Source organism: Galeopterus variegatus, unplaced genomic scaffold, assembly GCF_000696425.1.
Source record: "Galeopterus variegatus unplaced genomic scaffold, G_variegatus-3.0.2 Scaffold762, whole genome shotgun sequence".
NCBI classification, from domain to species: Eukaryota; Metazoa; Chordata; class Mammalia; order Dermoptera; family Cynocephalidae; genus Galeopterus; species Galeopterus variegatus.
In genome coordinates, this window is record NW_007726873.1 from 223974 (window position 1) to 237248 (window position 13275).

At 39.7% G+C, this 13275-nt stretch overlaps 1 protein-coding gene across 1 annotated transcript in view; it reads right to left on the reverse strand.

Moving 5' to 3' along the window:
- Positions 1 to 2854: 2854 nt before the first annotated feature.
- LOC103590060 (probable GPI-anchored adhesin-like protein PGA55) overlaps positions 2855 to 13275 on the reverse strand; it is a 79640-nt gene continuing 69219 nt past the window's right edge. The window contains exons 13-14 of the mRNA XM_008572180.1: positions 5453 to 5576; positions 2855 to 2898 (exon numbers count right to left, since the gene is read on the reverse strand). Of these exons, the coding sequence (XP_008570402.1) occupies positions 2855 to 2898; positions 5453 to 5576 (168 nt within the window). The remainder of the gene's footprint in view (positions 2899 to 5452; positions 5577 to 13275) is intronic.

The window sequence follows — 13275 nt, forward strand, 5'->3', positions numbered from 1 at the left end:
TTTCTATTCCTGCAGGTTTATGTTCTGCTGACCTATAGGTCTTAGTTCCAAAGGGAGACACAATTCTCCCACCATGAGACACAACAATGATTCCATTGAATTGGAAGTTAAGAATGCTACCCAGCCCACTTTGAGCTATTTATGCATCAAAGTCAACAGGCCAAGAAGAGTTATGATGTTGGCTGAGGTGATTGATCCAGACTACCAAGGGAAAAATGGATTACTATTCCACAATGGCAGTAAGGAAGAGTATGCCTGGAATACAGGAGATCCCTTAGAGTGTCTCTTGATACTACTATGCTTTGTAATGGAAAACTACAACAACACAATCCAAGCAGGACTACTAATGGCCCAGACCCATCAGGAATGAAGTTTTGGTTCACCCACCAGATAAAAAAACCACAACCATGTGAAGTGCTTGCTGAAGGCAGAGGGAATATGGAATGAGTAGTGGAAAAGGTAGTTATAAACACCAGCCATGATCACATGACTAGTTAAGCAAATATCTTTGGTTTTTTTTTCTTTTTTAACTTATTTTATTTATTGAATCAAAATCGATTATACATTTTTGGGGTTGAATATTGAGATATGTTGATTAAATCAGTATTACTAGCATATCTGTTGTTACAAATCGTAATTATTCTTTATGCCCCTTGTCCAACCTCTCCCCTTCCCCCATTCCCTCCCCCTCCCCCCTCTAATTGCCCCAGATTTCTTCTCTCCTTCTGAAAGAAAAATGATTACTCTGTTAACTTGTTGCCTAGATGATCTGTCCAATGCTGAGAGATGTGATCAGGTCCCCCAATATTATCATAGAGCAGATGCTGCTTCTGTCACTCTGAAATAGGTTTTGTGGAAAGAGATATCCTCTTCTTTTCTTTGTCTCTGCTGGTGACTCTTCTTGTGTGAATGCAGTCCAGTGATTGGCGGACCATATGCATGGTGGCTGTGGCGTCTAGCCACTTTTGCAGAAGCCACAGTTACTGTGGTGGCTGTGGTGGGCCACCCACATGAGGATGCTGTTTTTGGCATGCTCCTTGGCACTGGCGGTATGCCTGGTTGTGGGGTGTGTTTGGTCCCCTTCTCTGTGCTTCTGGTCCCTGGGCAGGCCCCAAGGTGCTGGCGCCATGTGCCTGGTTGTGGGAGAGGGGCCCAGTCCCCTTCTCCACATCCTGGGTCCCTGGGCGGGCCCCGAAGTGCTGGCTTCGTGTGCCTGGTTGTGGGAGAGATGTCCAGTCCCCTTCTCCTTGCCTCAGGTACACAGTCAGGCCCCAAGGTGCTAGTGTGGTGTGCCTGGTTGTAGGAGGGTGATCCAGTCCCCTTCTCCATGCCCTGGGGCTGTGGGCAGGCCCCGAGGCACTGGCTTGGTGTGCCTGGTTGTGGGAGAGAGGTCCAGTCCCTTTCTCCATTCCTCAGGTCCCCGGGCAGGCCCTGAGGCACTGGTGCAGTGTGCCTGGTTGTGGGAGAGAGGACCATTCCCCTTCTCCTTGTCCCAGGTCCCTGGGTGGGCTCCGAGGTGCTAGCATGTTGTGTCTGGTTGTGGGAGAGACGTCCAGTCCCCTTCTCCATGCCCTGGGTCCCTGGGTGGGCTCCGAGGTGCTGGCATGTTGTGCCTGGTTGTGGGAGTGTGGTCTGGTCCCCAATTCCATACCCCAGGTCCCTGGGAGAGCCCCAAGGCGCTGGCTCAGTGTGCCTGGTTGTGGGAGAGGTCCAGTCCCCTTCTCCTTGCCTTGGGTCCCTGGGCAGGGCCCACGGTGCTAGTGTGGTGTGCCTGGTTGTGGGAGGGGGGTCCAGTCCCCTTTTCCATGCTTCAGGTCCCCAGGCTGTCCCTGAGGCACTGGTGCAGTTTGCCTGGAAGTGGGAGTGGGGTCCGTTCCCCAGATCCAAGCCTCCAGTTCCCAGGCAGGCCCCAAGGTGCTGGTGGTGTGCCTGGAACGGAACTAATTATTTGTCCTTTGCTTCTAACACGGGGGATCTTCCTGTGGGAACCAGTACTTGAGCTGTGTGGCTGTTTAAATTGCTACTTTGCTGCTGTTTCCCTAGGGAAGGCTTTTTGTGTAGCTCAGGGTTTAATGGTTGACCTTATAGGTACTTCCGGCTCTCCAGATACCCGGTGCCCCTGGGTTGTGTAGAAACTCTGATCTGGGCCTGAGATTTTTCATCAAACTGCACCCCATGCAATTCTGCATTCCTGACCAGTCTCCTCTGAGTGGTCCTGTGCTGACTGGGAGGCAGATCAGCTGTCCTTGTTGTGTCCCAGCATTCCCCTGGTGGGCATGTCTCCCCCGCCGCCTGTGCTGCAAACACTTCCCACAGGATGGGCCCTATGCCAGTCCCTTGCAATGAATCACCAGCCTCTGAGTGGCTCCCTTTTTTCAGTTGTTCTGGCTCCTCGCTCCTGCGTGGGTCCACAGGAACCCTATTAGTGGTCTTGCTGTCCTGGGGGCCACAAAGGCCCTCTTTTCTCCTGCTGCCTCCAAGTAACTCCATCTGAAGGGTACAGCAGAGGCTTCTACCGGCTCCTGTTCCATGTGCTTATCAGCTTGAGCCTTAAAGCAGCTGCAGCCCCAAATGCTCAAAGCAGCTTTTTCTTTCTCTCATCGTAGTTTCTCCCGCCTTCATGAACTCCGTAGGTCTCTCCTCCTCTTCCCCTGAGCTCCAGCGGCCCCGGGTTGGCTGATGTTACATTTTTATAGTTGTAAATTTCATTGATTTGTGGGAGAGAGTGACGCTGTGGACCGTCTATTCCGCCATCTTGATTCAAATATCTTTGTTTTCTTCTTTCTTATCTCCTTATATAACAGATGTATTAATAATAGTTAACTTTATATCACAGTTTTTAAGTTACAGGATATCAAGGAGAAGAGTGAATATCACCCAAGGTCTTCATATCCTCTTCTGGGGAAAAAGGCTAACACATTTTCAGCTTTATGCAGAATGGTTGTATCATGTTACACAAAAGTATGACTCTGTTATTGTTTTTATTTGGAGATTAAGTATGTTTAAGGAGATGCATATGAATGTATAATTGATAAGGGCTGAACTGTGATGGTTACTTGTGTCAACTTGGCTATGCTATATTACACAATTATTCAATCAAATACTAATCTAAGTGTTGCTTTGATGGTATTTTGCAGATATGGTTAACATCTATAATAGCTGACTTTAAGTAGTGAAGATTATCCTTGATGTGGGCAGGCCTAATCCAATCAGCTGAATGGCCTTAAAAGCAAAACTGAGGTTTCTATGAAGAACAAGAAATCTATGTGTGAACTGTGTCATCAGCTTCTGCCCAAGAGTTTCCAGCCTCCATACAGTTTTCAGACTTGCTCAGCTAGACTTCACAATCACATTAAGTCAAATCCTCTAAATAAATCACTTTATATATACACGTATATATGAGTACACATATATGAATCTGCGTATGTGCATAAATATACATACATATGTGTATAAACATATGTGTACATGTGTGTAAGTATAGGGGTCTTCAAAAAGTTCATGGAGAGATTTGTATTATCTTTTCATTCTATTTTTCCACAAAGTTTTTGAAGTACCCTTGTGTGTGTGTATATCTATGTACATATACATATACATATATACATATATATGCATGTGTGTGTGTAATACATTCTATTGGCTTTGTTTCTTTGGCAGGACTCTGACTGATATAGGCATCTACTATTTCCTACCACCACGCTAATGTTATCAGAGATAGGGATAGAAATAGTCTATTATGTGGTCTTTGTCCTTGAAAAACTTCATAACTTAAGAAATACGAAAAGTCAGCATTGCAAATTATGTCAGGTAGTGGTATATTATTGTGATGGGTTACTTTTAGGTATCAACTTGACTAGGTTAAGGGATACCCAGATAGCTGGAAAAGCATTATTTCTGGGTATGTCTGTGAGGGTGTTCTGCAAGACATCAGCATTTGAATCAATAGACCAATTAAGGAAGATCTGCCTTCACCCAATGTGGACGGGCACCATGTCATCAGTTGAAGGTCTGGATAGAACAAAAAGGCAGAGGAAAGCCAAATTTACTCTCTGTGTTCTGGGAAGAATATCTCCTGCCCTTGAACATCAGAACTCTGGGTTCTCTGACCTATAGACTCTGGGTCTTGTGCCAGTGGTCCCGCAGGCTTTCAGGTCCTCAGCCTTGGACTGAGAGTTACACTGTCAGCTCCCCTGGTTCTCAGGCCTTCAGATTCAGTCTTAGCTATGCCACTGGCATCCCTGGTTCTCCAACTTGCAGATGGCATGTCACAGGACTTTTCAGGCTCCAAAATCACATGAGCCAATTCCCATAATAAATCATCTCTCATATATCTAGATATCAATATTCTTATATAAATATCTAGATATATGAGAGCTATATCTATATCTATCTATCTGTCTATACTCCATTGGTTCTATTTTACTGGAGAACTCTGACTAATAAAATTATTAAGTGTCAAATGAGCAGCATTAAGTATTCAAGGAACTTATTTAAAAAAAAAGAGAGAGAGATCTCTGTGGACTTAGAAAATGCTCAGGGCAGGCAGTGTGAAGGAAATGAGAACAAGGACCAAAAGAGGACAGCTTGATTGGACTGAAGTTATACATAATCCATTAAATTTCAATTACTTCTCTGGCAACTTACTCACAAAAGGTTCCAAAACTCCACTGAGTAATTAGACATTCTGTCTGAAATACAGTGAGGGGAGTACAAAAAAGAACTAATTTAGTCCAGAAGTCTTGAAAGATTGAATTCCTCTCCACCAGTTGGTAGCAGTATGATCTTAGACAAATTGCACTCTACTTTAAGCCTGAGTCTTAATATGTAAAATGGGGATAACAATATGCATCCTGTCTATCGTAAAGTCAAAGGGAGAAATTAATGATATAATAAGGTTCTTAGCACAGCGCCTTTCATAGAGGAAGTACTCAACCAATGTTATGTGAATGCAACAATGCCTTCCTATCTAAGAATGAAACATAAACAACACTAAATTTTGAGTACTTATAAAAGGAAATATCCTAGATAAATAAATTTTAAATCAATGTCATAAACTCATTTTTCAAAAGATGAGGTATTTGTCTTTTTTTTTTTTTTTTTTTTTTAAAAAGATGACTGGTAAGGGGATCTTAACCCTTAGCTTGGTGTTGCCAGCACCACGCTCAGCCAGTGAGCGAACCGGCCATCCCTATATGGGATCCGAACCCGAGGCCTTGGTGTTATCAGCACCGCACTCTCCCAAGTGAGCCACGGGCCGGCCCGAAGTATTTGTCTTTAAAAAAGTTATTTTACTCTCTTTCTGAAACCTGTTCAGATTTTTATAATTTTACTATTTCTACTTTGTGTAAAAACTCTCAGAATACGATTTATAATGTAATTTCTTGTGTTTTTACAAAGAAAAAATGTTTTATGTCATCCAAAAAAAGTATGTTCTGCATTCATACTACAGTACCTTGAGGAATATCTTTAGGAGGAGAATATTTCTTCTTCTTTACAATAACACCTTTACTTTTCACTTGTCTAGTTCCTGGTGATGCTCTAATAATACAACACATTTCTGATGTATTTGTAGGAAACTGGAAAAGAAAAAAAGCAGATATTGCATAATTTCTTTAAATGCTAGATTTATATGTTGTCATGTTTCAAATGCAAATAGTCTCAATATCCATATTTCATAGGTATTAATAACAGCAAGCACTAATTAAATGCTTATTCCACTCCAGACACTAATTGGTTTTAAAACATTTGCTGACAAGAACCAAGCAAGACTAGATCATATTATCCCCATTTTACAAATGAAGAAACTTAGTTTCAGAGCTACTGGATAACTCAAAGACAGAGAGCAAATAACAGTAGAGTTATGATTCAAGTTCTCCAAAGTGGGAGAGAAAGTTTGCATAATTTATTGAGTTAAAACACAAATTTAAATTTAATTTTGAATTAAATGGTAGATTCCTTGATTTCTCAACTCAGATGATTTTGATAATTTCCAATCAAGCAAACAGTCTCTAGAATAAAGAAATGCCATGTCTTTCAGAAGTAACGTATTTTGGTTCTCAGAACTCAGAAGTAGAGATATGTATTTATCCAGGGATCTCCCATTTTAAATAAAGTCTGTATGGAAACCTCTTCTACTGTAAAATTCATATTATCCTCTGTGGTAGACATCTGCTATTTTCCCGCCTAGCATTCGTTCTCCATTCTTCTCGTATGGAACAGTAACAGTTTTCTTGGGAGAATCTACCCACTCTACCGGTCTGTGCACTACACCTTCCTATAGGTCAGGTGAAGTGGATAACTTCTGAGCACCACAATGGCCAAGACCCTCAGCCAAGCCAATCAACATATTCCTTACTGCTGAACATAGTGACTGGCTCAGACAAGGGCACTGTTAATGGGCCATTAAAAGGAGGGAATGCTAAACCCGAGATTCTGGCACTAAGCAAGAATCTTTAAAGGTGGCTACAGTGTTCCCAGATTGATACCCAGCCCTACCTATAGCTGTTGTAGTAGAAACATATACAAGTCCTCTTAGGAAAATGGATCCCCACTTTAGGCCCATAGGATTCCTATCAAGTAAGATCAAGAAAATAAATGGTCAGGGTCAGTCTTACGGTCAGTGTCAGAGCTGTTGTTCAAGATTCAGCTCAGAATAGTCTAGGCAGGGGCCAGCCTGGTGGCGCACTGCTACAGTGCGCCGCTTGGGAAGCGCGGCAGCGCTCCCGCCAAGGGTTCGGATCCCACATACAGACCGGCCGCTCACTGGCTGAGCGAGGAGCGGGGGCAACACTGAGGGTTGAGATCCCGTTGCCGGTCCCGGTCCAGTACGGGTGCGACACTGAGGGTTGCGATCCGTTGCCGGTCACGAAAAAAGACAAAAAGACAAAAAAAAAAAAGAATAGTCTAGGCAGGGGCCAGCCTGGTGGCGCACTGCTACAGTGCGCCGCTTGGGAAGCGCGGCAGCGCTCCCGCCAAGGGTTCGGATCCCACATACAGACCGGCCGCTCACTGGCTGAGCGAGGAGCGGGGGCAACACTGAGGGTTGAGATCCCGTTGCCGGTCCCGGTCCAGTACGGGTGCGACACTGAGGGTTGCGATCCGTTGCCGGTCACGAAAAAAGACAAAAAGACAAAAAAAAAAAAGAATAGTCTAGGCAGAAATAAAGGACAAAATACATTTCATCTCCTCCTAAAATTTCAGTATAATGATACTAAAGGAAGTACTGATTCATGAGAAATCAAGCTACTAAGTGTAAGACTATATAATAAATGATGAATATCAAACAATGGATCCAAACCCCTACAACATCAGATATCGAAACTGGCAAATCAGAATGGAATAGCAGTATATAAAATAAAGGTTTAGCAACTGAAATCTCAAGGATGAATGAGCAACAAGAAACTATCAGGAATGAAAAGCAGATTTGATAAAGAAACAACCAGAACTTTTTTTTTTTTTTTAATGTTTAAGATGTATATTTTAGATGTATTTGTGTGCACATATAGGTGTGTACAAGTCACATTCGCATATATTTTCTTTTTTTTTAAGATGACCAGTAAGGGGATCTCAACCTTTGACTTGGTGTTGTCAGCACCACGCTCATGCAGTGAGCTAACCGGCCATCCCTATATGGGATCCGAACCCATGGCCTTGGTGTTATCAGCACCATACTCTCCCGAGTGAGCCACAGGCCAGCCCAACAACCAAAACTTCTTGAAATGAAAAATATAATTGTTGAATTAAAAAATTCAATGGGAGGCTTAAGCAGCAGAGTAGACAAAGATGACAGAATTACTGAAGAAATTACCCCAAATATAACAAATAAATAAAAAAATATTAAGGAGAGGTTGAGAGATACGGAGGATAGAATGAGGCCTAACATATGCTAATTACCATTCCAGAGAGAATAAAACAGATAACATCTGAGAAATTTTCCAAATTGATGAAAAACGTGAATCCGCAGACTCAGGAAATCTAATATTCTAAGCAAAATTAGAATTAAAAAGAACAGCAAACAAAAATAATAATCCATTAATGTACGTATTCCAGTGAAATTATAGCATACCCAAAGTAAGGAGACCTTCAAAGAAGCCAGAAAGAAAACATATATTGTGTCAGTCTCCAAGACCACCCTCAGGCTCATTGATTTGCTAGAAGGATTATAGGATTCAGAAAAGATGAATCCTATCTGATAACAGAATCCTTGTCTATTCTATCTGGTAACTGATCCTATGAGACAGCTGAATCCTTATAAGACAACTATATTTATAACAGACAAAACAGAATTTGAGATCCAAAAAAAAACATTATTAGGAATAAAGAGGCTTGCTAAAGAATGAAAAAACAGGTTCAATTCATCAGCATATATAACAACTTAAAATGTATATGGAGCCAATAAAATAGCTTCAAAATATACAAAGCAAAATTTTATAGACCCACAGGAAGAAACTAACAAATATGCCATCATAATAAAGGCTAATTTCAACACATTCTTCTCTATTATTAATTACTTAAGCAGTTAAAATATTAGGAAAGATACAGATACTTATGGTTACACTGACAATTACAGTTTATTACAGCAAAAAGATACAGATTAAAATCGACAAAGGGAAAAGGCACATAGGGCCAAGTCTAGGAGAACAAGCTTCCAGTTGTCCTTAGGGCAGTCACATGGACAGCACTTAATCTTCCCATGTTTAAAGTGTTGCCAACCAAGGAAGGTCAGTGAGCCTTAACAACAGGATTTTTACATGGGGCCAGTCACCCAAATAAAAAGCACTGCATGCTTGGGTAACTGACCTCAGATACTCAGACCTCATCCCAAAGAGGTTAAATTGATACCCAAAGTCTCAGGCATCAAAAACAGGTATTTGCCATAACCCACACTGCTAGAATAAACTACATGGCATGGCCCAAGACCTCAGACATACAAAGACACTTATCAGGCAGAATACTCCGAGGGCTCAGAGGTCATCTTCAAGGAGCCCAACCAAAGAACAGTCCTGAGGACCCTGGAAATGTGCAAGCCTGTTGAGTTAATGCTTTTCTGCATATATGTAATATACAAGGAAATGACAATTAGACTAACAGGAGAGTTGCAACTGCAACATGTAAGTCAGGAGACAGTAGAATGATACCATCAAGGGGCACAGAGAAAATTACTGCCAACTTAGAAATGTGTACCCAGAAAAACTATCTTTCAGGAATGAGGGCAATTTAGAGGCATTTTTAAAAACCTGGGGCAATCTACCACCAAAGACCTTCACTAAAGAAACTAATCTAAATGATGAACAACAGAAAGAAGAAAAATGATCTTAAAAGGATGGTCTAAAAGGCAAAAAGTAAGCAAATTTAAATATATGTAACAAAAACAAACTACGTAAATTAATAATGATGCTGATGATTATAATTTTGGGTTAAAAAAAAAAAGACAGACTCCAAATACTGTAAAACAAAAATATATAGGTTGGGATGGAATGATTAGACTTAAAAGTATTCTACGGTACTTATATTTTTCAGCAACAGAGTTGAGTTACTGTTTAATCTTTAGACTTTACGAAGGGCTAGCTGGTTAGCACAGTTGGTTAGAGGGTGGTGTTGTAACACCAAGGTCCAGGGTTTAAGCTACCAAAAAAAAAAAATTCACATTAGAGTGTCATAACTCTAGGATGTTAAATGTAATCCCCCTGGTAACCACAAAGAAAGTAACTATATACATATAATATAGACAAAACAAAATAAGAAAGAAATTCAAACATTTCACTACAAAAAATCAACTGAACACAAAAGAAGATGATAATGCAAGAAATGAAGAACAAAAAATTTGTAAGCCATATAGGAAATAAAGAGCAAAATGTCAGAAAGAAAACAGCTATAGAATATAGACAAAACAAAATAAGAAAGAAATTTAAACACTTCACTATAAAAAAATCAACTAAACACAACAGAAGACAGTAACACAGGAAATAAGGGACAAAAAAGTTATAAGGCATATAGGAAACAAAGAGCAAAACAACAGAAGGGTCTCCTTCCTACTGATCTGTAATCAGTAATTACAGATGCTCCTTCACCTACAATGGAGTTATATCCCAACAAACTCATCATAAGTCAAAAATATTGTAAGTAAAAAATGCACTTAATACCCCAATAAACCCATCATGAAGCTGAAGAATTATGTCGAACCATCATAAGTCAAGATGTTCCTCGACTTACAATAGGGTCACATCCCTGCTATGGGTTGGATATTTGTCTCCTCCAAAGCTCATGTTGGGAGCTTGATTCCCAATGTTGAAAGGTAGGGCCCTACGAGGTGACTGAATCATGAAAACTATGCTCTCATGAATGGACTTATCCATTCATGAGTAACGGGTTAATGGTTTAATAGGTTATCATGGGTGTAGACTGGTGGCTTTATAAGGACAACACATGAAAACACTCTTGCCATTCTCACCACATGATACCTTCATTACCATGCAACTCTGTAGAGTTCCCACCAAGAAGAATACCCTCACCAGATATGCCCCCTGGACTTTGGGCTTCTCATCCTCCAAAACTCTAAGAAATAAATTTAGTTTTCTTATCAATTACCCAGTTTCAGGTATTCTGTTGTAAGCAACAGAAAATGGGCTAATATAGTTTCGATAAGCCCATTGTAAGGTCAAACCACTCTTCCCACCAACAACAGCATACATATTCTTCTCAAGTCAGGGACTGTCTGTACTTTAAATGTACTTTAAAGGGCGGAACTTTCCAGTCAAAACACAGAAATTAGTGGACTGGATAAAAACACATGCTATATATTATCTATAAGAGACTCACTTTAGATCCTAAGACATAAACAGACTGGAAATGAAAAGATTAAAAAAGATATTCCATGCAAATAGTAACCAAAAGAGAATAAGCAGGGTGGCTATATTAATATCAGACAAAATAGACTTTAAATTTTTTTTAAAAAGCATGGTAAGAGATGAAGAAGGACATTATATACAAATAAAAGTTTCAATACAGTAAGAAGATATAAACAATTACACAATTAATGACAGACCTTCAAAATATACGAAGCAAAAACTGAGAGAATTGAAGAGAGAAATAAACAGTTCGACAATAATAGTTGGAGACTTCAATACGTCCCTCTCAGTAATGCATAGAACAACTAGACAGAAGATAAGTAAAAAAATAGAGATCTTAACACAATAAATCAACTAGATCTAACTACTAGATAAAGAACACTCTTCCCACCAACAACAGCATGCATATTCTTCTCAAGTGTACCTGGGATATTTTACAGTATAGGCCATGTATTAATCCACAAATTAAATCTCAAGAGATTTAAAAGACATATATCTTATTTCTTCTCGGACCAAAATGGGATGAAGTTAGAAATCAAAAATAGAAGGAAAACTGGAAAATTCACAAAATTGTGGAAATTAAACAACACATTCAAATACCAAATGGATCAGAGACAAAATCAAAAGGAAAATTATGAAATATATAGAGACCAATGAAAATAAAAACACAATATACCAAAACTCATGGTACACAGCAAAAGCAGTGATAAGAGGGAAATGTACAGTTACAAATGCTTATATTAAAAAAACAAGATAGATCTCGAATCTAACTTTACAATTTAAGGAATAAAAAAAGACCAAACTAACCCAAAGCTAGCAGATGGGTGGAAATAATGAAAATTAGAACAGAGATAAACAAAATAGAGTACAGAAAAGCAACTGAGGAAAGTCAATGAAACCAAAAGTTAGTTCTTTGAAAAGATCAACAAAATTGATAAACCTTTAGCTAGATGTACCAGGAAAAAAAACAGAGCAGACTCAAATTACTAAAACAAGAAATGAAAGTAGTAATATTACTACTGATTCTACAAAAAAAAAAAAAGATTATAAGAGAATACCATGAATGATTGTTATGCTAACAAATTGGATTACCTAAAGAAATGAACAAATTCCTAGAAACACAAAACTTACTAAGACTAAGTCACAAAGAAATAGAAAATCTGAATAGACCTATAACTAGTAAGAAGATTAAATCAGTAATCAAAAATCTCCCAACAAAAAAAAGTCCTAGTCCTGATGTCTTCATTGGTAAATTCTACCAAACATTTAAAGAAGAACTAATATCAATATTTCTTAAACTTTTCCAAAAAATTAAAGAGGAGGGAATATTTCATAACTCATTCTATGAGACCAGCATCACCCAAAGTCAAACAAAGCCAAAGACACAACAACAACAACAACAAAACTACAGGCTAATATTCCTTTTAAACATTGATGCAAAAAATCCTCAATGAAATACTAGCAAACTGAATTCTTCAGCATATTAAAAAGATTATAGACCATGACCAAGTGGGATTTATTCCTGGAACACATGGATGGTTCATCAAAAATCAAGCAATGTAATGTACCACATATAATAGAATGAAGGGAGGAAAGCATGATCATCTCAATTCATGCAGAAAAAGCACTTGACAAATTTCAACACCCTTTCATGCTAAAAATACTCAACAAAGAACTGGAAGAAAACTACCTAAACATAATAAAAGCCACATACGAAAACCCTACAGTGAACATCATACTCAATGGTGAAAGACTGAAAGCTTTTTCTCTAAGATCAGGAACAAAGCAAGGATATCTACTTTTTTTTTTTTCCTTTTTGTCTTTTTTTACTGACCGGTAACGGGATCGCAACCCAAAGCTTTTTCTCTAAGATCAGGAACAAAGCAAGGATATCTACTTTTTTTTTTTTCCTTTTTGTCTTTTTTTACTGACCGGTAACGGGATCGCAACCCAAAGCTTTTTCTCTAAGATCAGGAACAAAGCAAGGATATCTACTTTTTTTTTTTTCCTTTTTGTCTTTTTTTACTGACCGGTAACGGGATCGCAACCCAAAGCTTTTTCTCTAAGATCAGGAACAAAGCAAGGATATCTACTTTTTTTTTTTTCCTTTTTGTCTTTTTTTACTGACCGGTAACGGGATCGCAACCCAAAGCTTTTTCTCTAAGATCAGGAACAAAGCAAGGATATCTACTTTTTTTTTTTTCCTTTTTGTCTTTTTTTACTGACCGGTAACGGGATCGCAACCCCTCGGTGTTGCGCCCGCACCGCGCTCAGCCAGTGAGCGGGAACCGGTCTCCACATGGGATCCGAACCCTCGGCGGGAGCGCCGCCACACTCCCAAGCGGTGCACTCTCCAGTGCGCCACCGGGCCGGCCCAAGGATATCTACTTTTTCAACATAGTACTGGAAGTTCTAGCCAGAACAATTG